The sequence below is a fragment of the Oncorhynchus mykiss genome, chromosome 8, assembly GCF_013265735.2.
Source record: "Oncorhynchus mykiss isolate Arlee chromosome 8, USDA_OmykA_1.1, whole genome shotgun sequence".
NCBI classification, from domain to species: Eukaryota; Metazoa; Chordata; class Actinopteri; order Salmoniformes; family Salmonidae; genus Oncorhynchus; species Oncorhynchus mykiss.
The window spans coordinates 8,904,040-8,922,656 of record NC_048572.1 but is presented as its reverse complement, the minus strand read 5'-3'; the positions used below and the strand labels follow the sequence as shown (position 1 = coordinate 8,922,656).

The 18,617-nt window shown below is 42.4% G+C and overlaps 1 protein-coding gene across 1 annotated transcript; it reads right to left on the bottom strand.

Moving 5' to 3' along the window:
• Positions 1 to 8,427: 8,427 nt before the first annotated feature.
• Positions 8,428 to 18,068, bottom strand: LOC110529326 (cholesterol 24-hydroxylase-like). Its single transcript, XM_036984678.1, has 15 exons — positions 17,749 to 18,068; positions 17,421 to 17,498; positions 17,251 to 17,332; positions 16,974 to 17,047; positions 16,684 to 16,770; positions 16,443 to 16,581; positions 16,083 to 16,196; positions 15,782 to 15,944; positions 15,485 to 15,550; positions 13,644 to 13,716; positions 13,464 to 13,548; positions 12,419 to 12,529; positions 10,800 to 10,888; positions 9,199 to 9,265; positions 8,428 to 9,022 (listed from the first exon to the last, which is right to left on the bottom strand). The coding sequence occupies exons 1-15, from the start codon at positions 17,895 to 17,897 to the stop codon at positions 8,867 to 8,869; spliced, it is 1,533 nt and encodes a 510-aa protein (XP_036840573.1). The 5' UTR covers positions 17,898 to 18,068; the 3' UTR covers positions 8,428 to 8,866.
• Between the last annotated feature and the right edge of the window lie 549 nt (positions 18,069 to 18,617).

Sequence of the window (18,617 nt, the reverse complement as noted above, 5' to 3'; positions counted from 1 at the left end):
TTATTTAATATTCTGTTTTCCGTTGGGTTTTGTTAATAAACTGAGCCATTGGAAACACAGTTATTTCTCTCCTGCATCTGACTTCTCTGCCGCCAGTTAACACCCCTTACAATGGGAGGCACACAGTACTACACAGAGCCATGACTACATGGAACTCTATTCCACATCAAGTAACTGACGCAAGTAGTAAAATTAGATTTAAAAAACAGAAAAAAAACACCTTACGGAACAGCGGGGACTGTGAAGCAACACAAACACTGGCACAGACACATTCGTACACACACACACCCACATACGATAACATACACATGGAATTGGTACTGTAGATAGGAAGTAGTGGTGGGGTAGGGGCCTGAATGCACACAGTGTGTTGTGAAATCTGTGAATGTATTGTAATGTTTTAAAATTGTATAAACTGCCTTAATTTTGATGCACCCCAGAAAGAGTAGCTGGTGATTTGACAGCAGCTAATGGGGATCCATAATAAATACAAATACAGTAACATAGCAGATATGACTGACTTGCTTAAACAAATGTGGTTTCGACTGACATTTCAGAGGTGCAAACTATGGCATAAGGGACGACAAACAGATAATTGGCAATTTCAATTAAGACATTATTGAGCGAGCTAGGAGGGACGTAGTAAATATAAATATTTGTTCAGCACTTTTGAAATGTACAGCGACAGAATTCAGAACATGGGCCATTCTATCAGTTTTCTCCCTGTACACCAAGTCAGAACCATAGGATAAATACTGGGGGCATATAAGCAGACAATGAAAGCTCTTTCAATATTTGAGGGTGACATTTCTCTAAGACAGGCTATAGGCTAAATGTGCATCACCAAGTCAGAACAGTAGGTTAAGTTATGAGGAGAAAAGGGACCAAATGATTAGGGTGAGGCACATGAGCAGCGAACATACACTTAGTATTACTTTCTTAGCTACAGTATATATATCTCCCTGTCATATCACATCATTTATGCAGCAGCATACAATACATTTCTGGACTCACTTGAACAGGAAGGTGGTGTTACGGTCCTTTGTGGGCAAATTTTGTCATCAAAGTCTGGCATTCTCTGGATTTATGGTGCTTTCAAGACAACTGGGAACTGTTGAATCATGACGTCATTGATCTTCTGGTCGGAGCTCAAGAAAGAGGCCCGAGTTCCCGACTTAGAATTCTGAGTAGGATGACTTGTTCAAAACATATTTTCTCACCTCATATTTTCCCAAGATCTGGATTCTTAGCTTTGAGAAAAGAGGATTCCTCTAGGGGCGGGAGGGGTCAGGACGGGGGGTGAAAACTCAGTCTTTGTAGCCACGGCCAAATTATTAAGCAAGTCATGTGCTTTTGTATGGGTGACAATGAGAGTGTCGAATTTAGTCAATATTAAAAAGTATTGCAATTTGATAGGTGATGTTTATTTGATCTATACTGAACAAAAATATAAATGCAACATGCAAAGTGTTGTTCCCATGTTTCATGAGCTGAAATAAAAAGATCCCATAGAAAGTTTCCTTTGTAAAAAAAAGCTTATTTGGCAGAAATTTTGTCCACAAATGTCTTTACATCTCTGTTAGTGAGCATTTCTCCTTTGCCAAGATATTCCATCCACCTAACAGGTGTTGTATATCAAGAAGCTGATAAAACAGCATGACGAAGCATTATGAAGGTGCACCTTGTGCTCGGGACAATAAGAGGCTACTAAAATGTGTTATTTTGTCACACAACACAATGCCACAGATGTCTCAAGTTTAGAGGGAGCATGCAATTGCCATGCTGACTGCAGGAATTTCCACCAGAGCTGTTACCAGTGTATGTAATGTTAATTTCTCTACCATAAGCCGCCTCCAACATCATTTTAGAGAATACGTCCAACCGGCCTCACAACTGCGGACCACGTGTAACCACACCAGTCTAGCGTCTCCACATCCAGGATCGTCTGAGACCAGCCACCCAGACTGCTGATGCAGAAATTCTTAGTTTGTGCAAACCCACAGTTGCAAGGCTCTCCAGAGGGTAGTGGGTTCTGGGTTCTGCACAACGCATCACCGGGGGCAAACTACCTGCCCTCCAGCACACCTACAGCAGCCAATGTCACAGGAAAGCCAAAAAGATCATCAAGTACAACAACCACCCGAGCCCCTGCCTGTTCACACCACTGTCATCCAGAAGGCGAGGTCAGTACAGGTGCATCAAAGCTGGGACCAAGAGACTGAAAATCATCTCAAGGCCATCAGACTGTTAGACAGCCATCGCTAACATAGAGAGGCTGCTGCCAACAAACAGACTCAACTCTCTGGCCACTTAAATAAACAGACTTAATATAGTTATCACTAGTCACTTTAAATAACACCACTTTAATAACGTTTACATATCCTACATTACTATTCTCATATGTATATGCTGTATTCTACACCATCTACTGCATCTTGCCGATGCTGCACGACATCGCTCATCCATATATTTACAGTTGAAGTCGGAAGTTTACATACACTTAGGTTGGAGTCATTAAAACTTGTTTTTCAACCACTCCACAAATTTCTTAACAAACTATAGTTTTGGCAAGTCGGTTAGGACATCTACTTTGTGCATGACACAAGTTATTTTTACAACAATTGTTTACAGAAAGATTATTTCACTTATAATTCACTGTATCACTATTCCACTGGGTCAGAAGTTGACTGTGACTGTGTATTTCAAGGCCTACCTTCAAACTCAGTGCCTTTAAGGTTGACATCATGGGTAAATCAAAAGAAATCAGCCAAGACCCCAGAAAAAAAACGTTCATATGTACGCAAGTGTAAACACCATGGGACCACGCAGCCGTCATACCGCTCAGGAAGGAGACGCGTTCTGTCTCCTAGAGATGAACGTACTTTGGTGCGAAAAGTGCAAATCAATCCCAGAACAACAGCAAAGGACCCTTTGGGATTAGACCATTCACTTTGTGACTCCTCCAGTACCCCCCATTTCTACCATTGTTGTCACTTCCTGCTGGACCGCCACCGTCCGGGCTTCTGGTTTCTGGCCGTTGACGCACTTTTTCCTCACAGACAGGTGTGGATATGATGTTCCACGGATCCGTGTGCACTTATAGCAGCATCTCTGATCTGGGCCCCATTCAGCCCCTCGCCTCTCTATGTGTTGTTCGTCCCCCTCGCCGCATCTCCTCTCGGGCCTCTCTCAGCAGGTCCTGGGTATTCTGGTGAATTTCCACCGCGGTCGGCAATTCCTCCAGGCTCTGGGGGTTCTGCATGCCTACCGTCTTCTTTGTCTCGTATTGCAGGGCCCAAAGGTATTTATCCAGGACGAGCTTGTCGAGCATCGGGAGGGAGGGTACTTCCGTCAGTAGCCAGCCCATGGTCAGGCGCACCAGGTCGCTCATCTGAGCACGGCGGGAAAGGGTGGGGTCAAAGGCCCAGTCGTGGACCAGTTGTGCACGGCATAACGGCTCAGTATCTCCCGTTCGAGTCCCGCATAATTTGCGGCCTGGTCAGTGTTCAAATCAAAGTAGGCCTTCTGGGCCTTCACAGAGAGGTAGGGTGCCAACAGGCTGGTCCACTTGGGCTTGGGCCTTCCTTCCCTCTGTGCCATCCTCTTGAAGTTGCACAAATACGACTCCACGTCATCTTCCTCCCTTATCAGTTCCTGGTTCAGTTTCGGGCCACACTCCTGAGCCCTCCCAACCTTCAACTGGGCTACCTTCACTACCAGTCTGCAGTTTTGTTGGTGCTGCTCCTCCAGTGCTTGCTCCTGGAGAGCCTGTTGCTTCTGCTGGCAGAGGATGAACTGAGCCACCAGCTCCACCATGGTGATCTCCATACGCTCGAGCCCACAGCACCCAAAGCTACTGAGATGCAAGCATTCTCCAACATATGTGGTAAGCGCGCAGAGATTGACACAGAGACAGGGAGACTTTAGTCCGCAAAAACAACTTTCTAAGACAGAAAATAAGCATAACAAAGAGAATCACATAGGTTTGGCTCGGTCCCTCTTCTCTAATTTTGCTTGGTGTCGGTCTCTCCCCGTTCTCTCTCTCGCGGTGTGCCACCCGTGCTCCTTTTATTTGGCCTCCACGGCTGGTTGGCACTTTCCTCTAATTACCTCCACTTAGAGCTGTCCATGTCGGGGTGCCCAGCTCTCGTATTCCCAGCAGAGGGAGCCGACATCGCCTCACATACCTCCTCTCTATTACCATCCCCCGGGGTAAACCTCCTGGGATACCACAATATATTGAAGCAAAGCTTGGTCGCAAATGGGCCTTTCAAATTGACAATGACCCCAAGCATACTTCCAAAGTTGTGGCAAAATGGCTTAAGGACAACAAAGTCAAAGTTTTTGAGTGGCCATCACAAAGCCCTGACCTCAATCCCATAGAACATTTGTGGGCAGAACTGAAAAAGCGTGTGTGAGCACGGAGGACAAAAATGGGCCAAAATTCACCCAACTTATTGTGGGAAGCTTGTGGAAGGCTACCTGAAACGCTTGAATTGAAAGGCAATGCTCCCAAATACTAATTGAGTGTATGTAAACTTCTGACCCACTGGGAATGTGATGAAACAAAAAAAAGCTGAAATAAATAATTCTCTCCAATAGTACTCTGACAATTCAAATCAAATCAAAGTGTATTTGTCACGTGTGCCGAATACAACAGGTGTAGTAGACCTTACAGTGAAATGCCTACTTACATGCTCTAACCAATAGTGCAAAAAAGGTATGAGGTGAACAATGGGTAGGTAAAGAAATAAAACAACAGTTAAAAAACAGGCTATATACAGTAGCAAGGCTATAAAACTAGCGAGGCTACATGCAGACACCGGTTAGTCAGGCTGATTGAGGTAGTATGTACATGTAGATATGGTGAAAGTGACTATGCATATATGATGAACATAGAGTAGCAATGGCGTAAAAGAGGGGTTGGCGGGTGGTGGGTGGGACACAATGCAGATAGCCCGTTTAGCCAATGCGCGGGAGCACTGGTTGGTCGGTCCAATTGAGGTAGTATGTACATGAATGTATAGTTGAAGTGACTATGCATATATGATAAACAGAGCTGCAGCAGCGTAAAAAGAGGGGTTGGGGGATAGCTATTTGGTTACCTGTTCAGGAGTCTTATTGCTTCGGGGTAAAAACTGTTGAGAAGCCTTTTTGTCCTAGACTTGGCACTCCGGTACCACTTAACATGTGGTAGTAGAGAGAACAGTATATGACTAGGGTGGCTGGGGTCTTTGATAATTGTTAGGGCCTTCCTCTGACACCGTCTGGTGTAGAGTTCCTGGATGGCAGGCAGCTTAGCCCCAGTGATGTACTGGTCCGTACGCACTACCCTCTGTAGTGCCTTGCAGTCGGAGGCCGAGCAATTGCCGTACCAGGCAGTGATGCTCTCGATGTTGCAGCTTTAGAACCTTTTGAGGATCTCAGCACCCATGACAAATCTTTTTAGATTCCTGAGGCGGAATAGGCTTTGTCGTGCCCTCTTCACGACTGTCTTGGTGTGTTTGAGCCATTTTAGTTTGTTGTTAATGTGGACACCAAGGAACTTGAAGCGCTCAACCTGCTCCATTACAGCCCCGTCGATGAGAATGGGGGCGTGCTCGGTCCTCCTTTTCCTGTAGTCCACAATCATCTCCTTAGTCTTGGTTACGTTGAGGGATAGGTTGTTATTCTGGCACCACCCGGCCAGGTCTCTGACCTCCTCCTTATAGGCTGTCTCGTCGTTGTCGGTGATCAAGCCTACCACTGTTGTGTCGTCTGCAAACTTAATGATGGTTTTTGCAGTCGTGACTGCATGGTCGTGGGTGAACAGGGAGTACAGGAGGGGACTGAGCACGCACCCCTGGGGAGCTCCAGTGTTGAGGATCAGCGGGGCAGATGTGTTGCTATCTACCCTCACCACCTGGGGGAAGCCCGTCAGGAAGTCCAGGATCGAGTTGCAGAGGAAGGTATTTAGTCCCAGGTTCCTTAGCTGAGTGATGAGCTTTGAGGGTACTATGGTGTTGAACGCTGAGCTGTAGTCAATGAATACTATTCTCACATAAGTGTTCCTTTTGTTCAGGTGGGAAAGGGCAGTGTGGAGTGCAGTAGAGATTGCATCATCTGTGGATCTGTTTGGGCGGTATGCAAATTGGAGTGGGTCTAGGGTTTGTGGGATAATGGTGTTGATGTGAGCCATTACCAACCTTTCAAAGCACTTCATGGCTACGGACGTGAGTGCTATGGGTCTGTAGTCATTGAAGCAGGTTGCCTTTGTGTTCTTGGGAACGGGGACTACGGTGGTCTGCTTGAAACATGTTGGTATTACAGACTCAATCAGGGACATGTTGAAAATGTCAGTGAACACACCTGCCAGTTGGTCAGGACATGCCTGGAGCACATGTCCTGGAAATCCATCTGGCCATGCAGCCTTGTGTATGTTGACCTGTTTAAAGGTCTTACTCACATCAGCTACGGAGAGCGTGATCACACAGTTGTCCGGAACAGCTGATGCTCTCATGCATGCCTCAGTGTTGCTTGCCTCGAAGCGAGCATAGAAGTGATTTAGCTCATCTGGTAGGATCGTGTCACTGGGCAGCTCGCGGCTGTGCTTCCCTTTGTAGTCTGTAATACTTTGCAAGCCCTACCACATAAGACGAGCGTCGGAGCCGGTGTAGTATGATTCAATCTTAGCCCTGTATTGACGCTTTGCCTGTTTGATGGTTTGTCACAGGGCATAGCAGGATTTCTTGTAAGCTTCTGGATTAGAGTCCTGCACCTTGAAAGCGGCAGCTCTACCCTTTAGCTCAGTACGAATGTTGCCTGTAATCCATGGCTTCTGGTTGGGGTATGTACGTACAGTCACTGTGGGGATGACGCCCTCAATGCACTTATTGATAAAGGTGTATGTCAACTTCTGACTTCAACTGTATATGTACATATTCTTATTCATCCCTTTACATTAGTGTGTATAAGATAGTTGTTGTGAATTTGTTAGGTTACTTGTTAGACTGCATAGTCGGAACTAGAAGCACAAGCATTTCACTACACTCTACTAACCATGTGTATGTGATGAGGCTAGCATAGCACCTTCTCTGTTGAAATTTGAGACGGTCTATACATGTACATGAGGCTAGTAGCATAGCATCTCACTCTCTACCGAATACTGGTGGTGACGTCAATACCTCACATCGGATATTTAAAAATGTATTAAAATAACGAGATGTTTCCACCAATCCAAAGAAAGGAATAGGAGGGAGCTTCACAGCCCACCATTCCGCCCTGTGGACAACGAATCCCATTGTTAGAGCAGAGATGCAGGCATCTCATCACTATATCCAGTATCTGTGCTACCAGTCTACTTGTCCACTTTTAAAGCTGCAATTAAGGCAATTTATACCATTTTTACAATACATTCACAGATTGCACAACACACTGTGTGCCCTCAGGCCCCTACTCCACCACTACCACATATCTACAGTACTAAATCCATGTGTATGCATAGTGCTTATGTTATCGTGTGTGTGTGTGTGTGTGTGCGCATGTGTCTGTGCCAATCTTTGCATTGCTTCACAGTCCCCGTTGTTCCATAAAGTGTTTTTTATCTGTTTATAAAATCTAATTTTACTGCTTTCGTTGGTTACTTGATGTGGAATAGAGTTCCATGTAGTCATGGCTCTATTTAATACTGTGTGCCTCCCATAGTCTGTTCTGGATTTGGGGACTGTGAAGAGACCTCTTGTGGCATGTCTTGTGTGGTATGCATGGGTGTCCGAGCTGTGTTCCAGTAGTTTAGACAGACAGCTCAGTCTATTCAACATTTCAAAACCCCTCCACTTTCAGCTAGGAGAGATTGACATGCATATTATTATTATTATCTCTCTGTGTACATCTAAGGGCCAGCCGAGCTGCTCTGTTCATAGCCAATTGTAATTTTCCTAAGTCTTTTTTTTGTGGCACCTGACCACACGACTGAACGGGTAGTCAAGGTGTGACAAAACTAGGGCCTGTAGGACCTTCCTTGTCGATAGTGCTGTTAAGAAGGCAGAGCATCACTTTATTATAGACAGACTTCTCCCCATCTTAGGGACTTTTGACCATGACAGTTTACAATCTAGTGTTACTCCAAGCAGTTTAGTCATCTCAACGTGCTCAATTTCCACATAATTTAGTACCAGATTTAGTTCAGGTTTAGTGAGTGTTTTGTTCCAAATATAATGCTTTTCGTTTTAGAAATATTTAGGGCTAACTTATTCCTTGCCACCCACTCTGAAACAAACTTCAGCTCTTTGTTGAGTGTTGCAGTCATTTCAGTCGAAATTGAAAAAAGCAAGGTCTTATGGGTGTAAACAAGAAAGATACAAAACATGAGAATGAATGTTCTTGGTTTGTCTGCAGGTTCACAGCGACACCTTGTGGATTAAAGTATTCTAATCTTCTGGAGCTCAGTGATGTTTGGTCAATTATTTTATTAAAATATAGTAAATTCACTCCAACAGAGGCACTGTGGTAATGTTGGTTAGGAAGTTCATCAAAGAAGTTAATATATACTTTATAAATCTCTTTATATTATGTGATAAATGGTATACTGCATAGTAACTACATGATAAGGGTAAATTAACAACATGGAATCGGCACAAATACAAACACTCCTATGTCAAGTCTGTCCTAGTAACTCTTCATCACATAGAACCATCATATTTAAGATATTATTTCATCATTGATAAAAAGAATAAACAATTGTTCAAAATCCATTTTCATAAAAAATAGCTAGATATTTGAATAAGGTGCTTCATTGAAAAAGAGATAATTTGCTCCACTAGGAAGTATAAAAAATAAGACAAGTATGTTATAGAGAAGTGCTAGTCATGTTCAGGTCCCAGTCAGGTCAGGCTGCGGGTGTCTGTCCTCTGTGTCTGATGTTACACACCACTCCACTCTTTGGTCTCAAAGTCCCAGTGTCCAGGATGTCAAAGGACTGGCCAGGGAGCAGGTTGAAGTCAAACCTCTGGAGCAGCTTGGCCATCACTACCTTGGCCTCCATCTGTGAACAACAGATCTCTTTACAGGATGACAAATCTGGTGTGCTCAACTATAAAACAAAGTATATAATGGAGGCAGAAGTCCAGGAGTAATCTAACTAGGATGGATAATAGGATCAGCAGAGAACAATCCCAAATAAAGTTGTTTCAATGTATTTCATACGGACAGTGTGCTCACCTGTGCGAAGCTCTGTCCCAGACATGAGCGTGGTCCCAGGGCGAAGGGGTAGTAGCAGTAATAGGGTCTTCAGGACAGAAACAAACACAATATGTCTGTTAGCTCTTAAAAAGTGACTGAACGCACAGAGTCCAAATGTGTTTTTCTGTTGCTCATTAAGATAAACTAGATTTCAGTTTTGGGGGTGTGGTTCGATATAACAGTTGCTGATGTTTGTCCCCCATGAGACCAGGTGGTGTAAAGTACGAAGTTCATCCCTTCTCCCTCTGATTGGGTAGACTCACTAAACACAAATGCTTCGATTGTAAATTATGTCGGAGTGTTGAACTGTGACCCTGGCTATCCGTAGATTAAGAAAACAAGAATATCGTGCCGTCTGGTTTTACTTTTGATACTTAAGGACACTTAAAACCAAATACTTTTAGACTTTTACTCAAGTAGTATTTTACTGGGTGACTTTTACTTGTACTTGAGTCATTTTCTTTTAGGGTATCTTTACTTTTACTACAGTTTGAAAATTGGGTACTTTTCCCACCACTGCATGAGACACCATAAGAACAAAGCCCGTATCACTTCCTCAAAATAGTCCAAGTTAACTCAAGAAATCTGTAATTAATTGTGTTTTTTGTCGACAAGGTTTTAGTCACGCAATTTTACATCTAGTTAAGGTGTTTAGTGCAGTATTTCTCAAGTAAAAAATGCGCTACATGTTGTCTTTCGTAAACAAAGTCTGATCCACTGTTCTGCCATCGGATAGAGCGTAATCACCACAGCTGTTTATCCCGTGTTAGTGGGCGAAATCATAACCCAACCACCATGTAAGTCATGACGAACTTTGACTTCATGACCAAAAGTAGCCCTTTCCTGCAATCACTGATCAAAAGTGCCGTCTTTGGCCTCATGCGTGGAATATAGTGGCTGGAGCTTTGTCAGAGTGACCATTGAGTTCTTGGTCACCTCGCTGACCAAGCCCCTTCTCCCCCGATTGCTCAGTTTGGCCGGGTGGTCAGCTCTAGGGAGAGTCTTGGTGGTTCAAAACTTCTTCCATTTAAGAATGATGGAGGCCACTGTCTTCTTGGGGGCCTTCAATGCTGCAGACATTTCTTTGGTACCCTACCCTAGATCTGTGCATCGACACAATCCTGTCTCGGAGCTCTATGGACAATTGCGTCAACCACATGGCTTGGTTTTTGCTCTGACATGCACTGTCAACAGTGGGACCTTATATATACAGGTGTGCGTCTTCCTAAATCATGTCCATTCAATTGAATTTACCACAGGTGGACTCCAATCAAGTTGTAGAAACACCTAAAGGATGATCAACGGAAACAGGATGCACCTGAGCTCAATTTTGCAAAAATGTCTAAAAACCTTTTTTTCCTTCGTCATTATGGGGTATTGTGTGGAGATTGATGAGGGAAATAGTTTTTTAAATACATTTTAGAATAAGTCTGTAACGTAACAAAATGTGGAAAAAGTGAAGTGGTCTGAATATTTTCTGGATGTAATGTATGCCAGTTTCAACGAGAGAAGTTCTGCTTTAATCAATTCAAATGTTGTAAAGAAACAATAAAACAATGAAAACGTATCGTGTGACTTACTTGGCAGCGTCTGGATGGAACCTCTCAGGGTCAAACTTCAGCGGGTCCTCAAAGAACTTATCCAACCTTCCACAGACATACGAACTGAACTGTAAACAGACAAGATAGGGGCAAACAAAAGATTTAAGACACTTTAGGAAATAAAATAAGTACACCCACACCCAAAATAGTTAATGAGGTGTTGACTACACTGTTAAGATGAAATTCATTGTAACACCAAAACTGTTTCAATGTGCTTTGTGTTGTAGCCACGACAGACAAAGATATATAATTAAGAAAACTTTACTAGGCATGTTGTCAACCAGCACATGAATAAAGTAAGTAAAAACTGGTTTCCGTTTCCTGTGTAACATCAATATGAGTAACATCAATATTGCTACATTAACTAGTGACAACTGAGCTGCCACCAACTTGAAGGAGACGAAACCATATCTTTGCTGGAGTATTGAAACACATGACACGGTGTGTTGTAACACCACTAAATCAAATATTGTGCAACACCTTGCCAGGGACTGGGAGCACTAACAGAACAGGTTGAACACACTACTTTGGTGTTTCGAGTTCTGTTTAGAGCAGAATTAGATCCCTTCTCTTTTGTTGTCATTTCCTTTGTCTATGTGGGAATGGGTGCTGTCCTCATTGAACGTCAAAATGCCTGACAGTTTTGATATCCGTTCATCATGATCCATTACACAACAAACTGCTTAATACCAATATAGAAATAGACTTCCTTCTTCAAACATGTACACAACATTGTGAAAGAATCATAGTCTAAAACAATCCTCTAAAAACAGAGTCATGCGTCAAGATAAGAAATGCAACGTGATTAAAACAAAAGACTTCCAATGAGTTCAATCAATCTATTGTCTCTCACTTTGGTTATCCTCATAAAAGATAATTACATTTTGAGTAACATATGCAGTTGGATTTACATTACTTTGGTAAAATTAAATTAACAAATCATTGAAATGACTTGCATTTGTAAACCATTGATTGTATGAGAAACACAATTTTTGAGTGTTGATGCTTTTACATTCACTGAACCCCCAAAATGGGTTTTCACAACGCTCTCTTAAAAACACCCATATTCAGGATGAAGAACCACTTTGGGTGTTTCAGAGTTCCTACACTTCTGTTTTAAAACACATTCTGTGTATTAACATTTTACATTCAAACACCCAGATCTCAGCTTAGGTGCACTACCTGTCATGGTTTCATTACACAATCATGGTGTTTTGAGAAATTCTGTTTACATTCTATGTTAACATAAGAAAAGTCAATGATACAATGATGCTACATTGAGGTATGAGCCATACTGGCTTAGACAAGGATACTTCATTCCTTTACTCCATTGAGGTATGAGCCACACTGGCTTAGACAAGGATACTTCATTCCTTTACTACATTGAGGTATGAGCCACACTGGCTTAGACAAGGATACTTCATTCCTTTACCACATTGATGTATGAGCCACACTGGCTTAGACAAGGATACTTCATTACTTTACTACATTGAGGTACCACAACGTATCACATGTTAACACCACAACTAAACTTACAGATATTAATCATACAACAACAGTCATCACTCCTCCACATTGTTTTTGAGGTGACTACTCACAAAGCATGAGACTCCTGCTGGGATGGGGATGCCGTTGATGACAATGTCGTTAGGGATGAAACGAGAAGTGCCTGGTGCTGTAGGGTACAACCTTAGAGTCTCCTTCAAAACCTGATGGGGGGGGGGGGGGGTGATATGAATCAAACACAACATGCTGATTAATTGACGATGTGAAGAGTTACCTTTTCTTTTCGTCCTAAACTTGGTGCTCCGGTACCGTTTGCCATGCGGTAGCAGAGAGAACAGTCTCTGACTTGGGGGACTGGAGGTTTTGACAATTTTTTGGGCCTTCCTCTGACACCGCATAGTATATAGGTCCTGGATGTCAGGAAGCTTGGTCCCAGTGATGTACTGGGCCGTACACACTACCCTCTGTAGCGCCTTCCGGTCAGATGCCGAGTAATTGCCATACGAAGCGGTAATGCAACCGTTCAGGATGCTCTCGATGGTGCAGCTGTAGAACTTTCAGAGGATCTGGGGACCCATGCCAAATATTTTCAGTCTCTTGATGGGGAAAAGGTGTTGTCGTGCCCTCTTCACAACTGTCTTGGTGTGTTTGGACCATGATAGTTTGTTGGTAATTTGGTGATGTGGACACCAAGGTATTTGAAACTCTCGACCCGCTCCAATTCAGTCTAGTCAATGTTTATGTGGCCTGTAAGGCCCTTCTTATCCTATAGTCCACGATCAGCTCCATTGTCTTGCTCACATTGAGAGAGAGGTTGTTGTCTGTCTCATCGTTGTCAGTGATCAGGCCTACCACTGTTGTGTCATCAGCAAACGTAATAATGGTGTTGGAGTGGTGGGTGAACAGGGAGTACAGGAGGGGACTAAGCACACACACAAAATAGCACATTTCGCTGGCATCTCCTCCAGCGCCATTCTATCAACCATCGTACAACATTGTATAACGTACAATATGGTTTCTGTGTACAGATGCCAGTTCCAATTCTGAGTCCTTGATCTGGTTTGTAGCTCCATTGCTGTCACTGTCAGGTCAATGACAAGACAGCACACACGAACCTGGGACAGGTAGATCATTTACCTGAGACAGGTAGGTCATTTTCCCCAGGTCGTCAAAGCTGATTTCCTGTTTCATCCCGATGACGTCATCCACTTCCTGCTTCACCCTGGAAATGGCAGAGACACTCACAAACTCAACCAACCTGTTTTTATTACAGAAATGATCAATACCGAAAATAGAAAGGATGAAAACAAGTCCTACTTTGTCAGTATCTCAGGCAGCCTTCCCAGTTCCATGACGGCAAAAGCTAGTTGATTGGCTGTTGTCTCTTGCCCTGTCATGATTAAAACAACAAAATTACTGTGACTGTTGTTTCTTCAAATTTCAAATGAGCTCAAAAAACTATACTATGGAGATCGATTTAATATATATATATATATACACACAGTTTAAGTCGGAAGTTTACAAACACTTAGGTTGGAGTCATTAAAATTTGTTTTTCAAAAACTCCACAAATTTCTTGTTAAAAAACTATAGTTTTGGCAAGTCGGTTAGGAAATCTACTTTGTCAATGACAAGAGTAAGTTTTCCAACAATTGTTTACAGACAGATTATTTCACTTATAACTCACTGTATCACAATTCCAGTGGGTCAGAAGTTTACATACACTAAGTTGACTGTGCCTTTAACAGCTTGGGAAATTCCAGAAAATGATGTCATGGCTTTGGAAGCTTCTGATAGGCTAATTGACATCATTTGAGTCAATTGAAGGTGTACCTGTGGATGAATTTCAAGGCCTACCTTCAAACTCAGTGCCTCTTTCCTTGACATCATGGGAAAATCAAAAGAAATCAGCCAAGACCTCAGAAAAAAATGTGTAGACTTCCAAAAGTCTGGTTCATCCTTGAGAGCAATTTCCAAGGTACCATGTTCATCAGTACTAACAATAGTATACAAGTATAAACACCATGGGACCATGCAGCTGTCATACCGCTCAGGAAGGAAACACATTCTGTCTCCTAGAGATGAACGTACTTTGGTGCGAAAAGAGCAAATCAATCCCAGAACAACAGCAAAGAAACTTGTGAAGATGCTGGAGGAAACTGGTACAAAAGTATCTATATCCACAGTAAAACGAGTCCTATAGCGACATAACCTGAATGGCCGCTCAGCAAGGCAGAAGCCATTGCTCCAAAACCGCCATAAAAAAAGCCAGACTACGGTTTGCAACTGCACATGGGGACAAAGATCATACTTTTTGGAGAAATGTCCTCTGGTCTGATGAAACAAAAATACAACTGTTTGGTCATAACGACCATCGTTTTGTTTGGAAGAAAAAAGGGATGCTTGCAAGGCGAAGAACACCATCCCAACCGTGAAGCATGGGGGTTGCAGCATCATGTTGTGGGGGTGCTTTGCAAGAAGGGACTGGTGAACTTCAAAAAATAGATGGAATCATGAGGTAGGAAAATTATGTGAATATATTGAAGCGACATCTCAAGACATCAGTCAGGAAGTTAAAGCTTGGTCGCAAATGGGTCTTCCAAATGGACAATGATCCCAAGCATCATTTCAAAGTTGTGGCAAAATAGCTTAAGGACAACAAAGTCAAGGTATTGGAGTGGCCATCACAAAGCCCTGATCTCAATCCAATATAGACTTTGTGGGCAGAACTGAAAAAGTGTGTGCGAGCAAGGAGGCCTACAAACCTGACTCAGTTACACCAGCTCTGTCAGGAGGAATGGGCCAAAATTCACCCAACTTATTGTGGGAAGCTTGTGGAAGGCTACCCGAAACGTTTGACCCAAGTTTTAAAAAATTTAAAGGCAATGCTACCAAATACTAATTGAGTGTATGTAAACTTCTGACCCACTGGGAATGTGATGAAAGAAATTAAGGCTGAAATAAATAATTCTCTACTATCATTCTGACATTTCACATTCTTAAAATAAAGTGGCTAACTGACCTAAATCAGGGAATTTTTACTAGGATTAAATGTCAGGAATTGTAAAAACTGAATGTGGTGTATGTAAACCTCCGACATCAACTGTATATATATATTTATATAAATAAAGTATAGCACTTGTTTCAGGGAGACGTACCCGCAATGAAAAACGTCACAAAGTTGTCCAGCATAAGCTCCTCATCATCGTTTGCTATGTTTTCCTCTGAAATTATGGAAATATATCAGTTTACAGCATTGAGACAATAGTGCTACTGAACCTCATCAATTACATGACTGTTTTAGCAAACACTTGTCCCACAATGTCACATGCAGAGCCACAGGTAAAAGGTCTCCAATGTTAGCCTGGTCCCAGATCTGTTTGTGCCGACTTGAACAGTGGCAGGAGTTGGCAAGACGGCACGAACAGATCTAGGATCAGGCTACTACAACATGCCTTTGCCAGCCGTCTTGAGGATCTGTGTGAGGATGTCTTTTGGAACGTCCTCTCCGTTTTGGACGGCCATTTTCCTCTCGTTGATCCACTGTCTGCCTGTCGAACGCAGCAGCTGACAAGACTTCTTCACCTCGTTGATGAACTTCTTGTTCTTTGGGTAGAGCTACATATGTAGGATCTTAATTTGATTACTCTTTAACACAGGATTTTATCTGATGAAACTGTAGGATTTCAAATAGATCAATTCAATAAGCCATCGTTCTCGAGAAGCATCACCAACATCTTTGATGCCATTATTTACCTGGAAGGTGAAGTCTCTGACATAGTGGACCATTCCCTTCAGACACATCTCTATAGCGTTGGGGAACGGAGAGTCACTCTCCTTCAGCAGATCCAGCTCCACTCCAAACGCCACCTACAGATGAGATAAAAACAGAGGATTGACAACATGATAAGGTAAAACTCCTGGTTCTAGTTATGCTAATTATAGCTAGCACATTGGCATGGTGAGACTAAATTGTATATAGCTTAGGTAATGAGTGTGTTATAACTGCCTGTTATGACAATTTTACTGTCAGATATACAAACAAATGTAGCTTTCAGAAATAATAAAGTGTAAGGGCAGTGTGGGGATTTGAGGGTAACAGGAAGTGACCGTTACCTTAGTGATGACATCCAGTGTCACACAGTTGAACATGTGTTGCATGTTGGCAGCTGTGTTGTTGTCAGCCATGTCCGCCAGTTTATCCATCAGCTTCTCTGCCCTCTCGTTGAACGCACCCATCTGACCCCGCAGGTACCTAACAATACACAGGAATGATGGATGGATGAACAGATGGATGGCTGGATGGATTGATCAATGGAGTGATCAATGAGTCGATTGATCAATTATAGTGACTTACAGACTGCTGAAGGCAGGGTCCATTATTCTTCGCTGTTTGTACCACTCATCATGATTCTGTGCTGTGATCAGGCCATTTCCAAAAAACCTATGAAGAAGAAGGACAACAGAGTATTTACCCTAAGACTGAATTAACTGACCAGTGACCAAGTTGTCCTGTTTGAATGTCTATATGCTCTGTAGGCTACGCATGCAATAACCAGCATTAGGAGGGATTGTGTTGAAAGAGTTTGTACCAACCAAAACATTGAAACAATAAATAGTAGTAGGAAGTACATTTAGAGGACTCACCTCTGTCCAAACAGGTTGAAGAGACGCTTATAGACCTGTGAGTCTTTGGGGTACTTAGGTGACATCAGGACTTCCTGTGGAGACAAATAAAAGTGTCCTTTTGGTTTGAAGGGGGAATTGGTTATTTTACAGCACTTTCATTTCGGAAATTAACATGGTAAAATGTATGATTACACTAATCTTGGTTAACCCAGAACTAAAATCTTGCTTAATTTGGTCAGGTGTTTACGTAGTCAGTCCATCAGAGATTATAATTACAGTAATTTCACAGGTTTACCTTGGTGGTATCAGGGCAGGTCACACACAGCACCACAAAATGCAAACCGTTGATACGGTACACCGGTCCATATGTCTCAGCCCTGTCAAAGATAAAATATATCTTTATTTATTGTCCCAGAATATTCTGTCCCAGAATAAACAACACCTGATTCATAGCATTCAACAAACCATTCCAGAAATTTGTCGTGGACAACTCGACCATTGCTCATCTCCCTCAGCATGGTTGGGGAATGACCAAATATAAAACTGGGGGAGAACAAGAGACGGGTTAATAACTGAAAAATAAGAACGTTATGACATGAGTGATACCTTCACCTAGTGAAAATGAAAAAGACAGGTGAAACAGCGACCCTGACTGCTGTTGAGGTCAACTTTCACCTACTGTAGTTCCTTATCAACAAATCCAATGCGTTATGTCGCCACTCAGTATAGTTGAAACTAACATTTAGCTAAAGCATTTTAAAATAAATATTCAAGTTACATCATACTGACTCACCTATCCCTTGGTGGTCCCGGTATGTGATCATATTTCAGATGAATATATTTTATGTAAAGACAAAAACAGAGAAATGCGATGAAAATCAATCCAAGCAGGCAAATAAACAAATAACCGATCCAACCTGCAAAGAAAGAGAAAAGGGCCATATTTCCGAAGACTCGGTAGCTCGCGGTGAGCCTGCAAACCAGTTATGTGTTGTCGTTTCTTTTTGGACGGAATTTGGTCACCCGTAGTACTAGTAGTAGAGAGATATGTGAAGCGAGAGGGTTTACTCTGCATAAAATATGTCCACGTTAAGCAGATCGTTAATTATTAATTATTTTTGGCTGCGGTTCTGCATTTTCTGGAACCACACTTGTGTGGAGCAAGATAGCTGCCAAAAGGTTGAATATACATATCGTTAAGAATGTAAGAAAATCCATATGTAAATTGTTAGGATTGTAAGAAAAGCCATGCGTGAAACATGAAATGTAAACGCTAAAATAGATCTGTAAAAGTACAAATCCTATGTTCCGACTATGAATGAACATTAACACGTTCAATTCTTACTTTACAACTGCCTTCACTCGGTTATAGATCTTTTAAATACAGTTCATTCGGGAAAGTATTCAGACCCCTTCCCTTTTTCCACATTTGTGAACCGTTTCAGGAAACTAGGCATATGTCGCAGGTCACTACTTAACAGGAAAGCCGTTTGAAAGTAAACATATTATTCTAATCAAAATGTGTTTTTGGGCAGAAATGCCTTCTTGAACATGTGAACTTTCATGTGCCTTACAAACAAACTTGTATGCCATCTGTAAATATGAATCAAATTGTTAAATTACGAGCCTAGTTTGTTTAGCCACAGAAAAAGTTGACAACCT

What these genes read in the sequence shown, in the direction of transcription:
- LOC110529326 (XM_036984678.1), bottom strand. Translation starts at nt 17,897, where the DNA reads ATGGCCCTTTTCTCTTTCTTTGCAGGTTGGATCGGTTATTTGTTTATT. An exon ending in CTGCCTGAGATACTGACAAA is followed by an intron (nt 13,549 to 13,643) that starts GTAGGACTTGTT and finishes TGCCATTTCCAG; the next exon opens with GGTGAAGCAGGAAGTGGATG. An exon ending in AAATGACCTACCTGTCTCAG is followed by an intron (nt 12,530 to 13,463) that starts GTAAATGATCTA and finishes CCCCCCCATCAG; the next exon opens with GTTTTGAAGGAGACTCTAAG.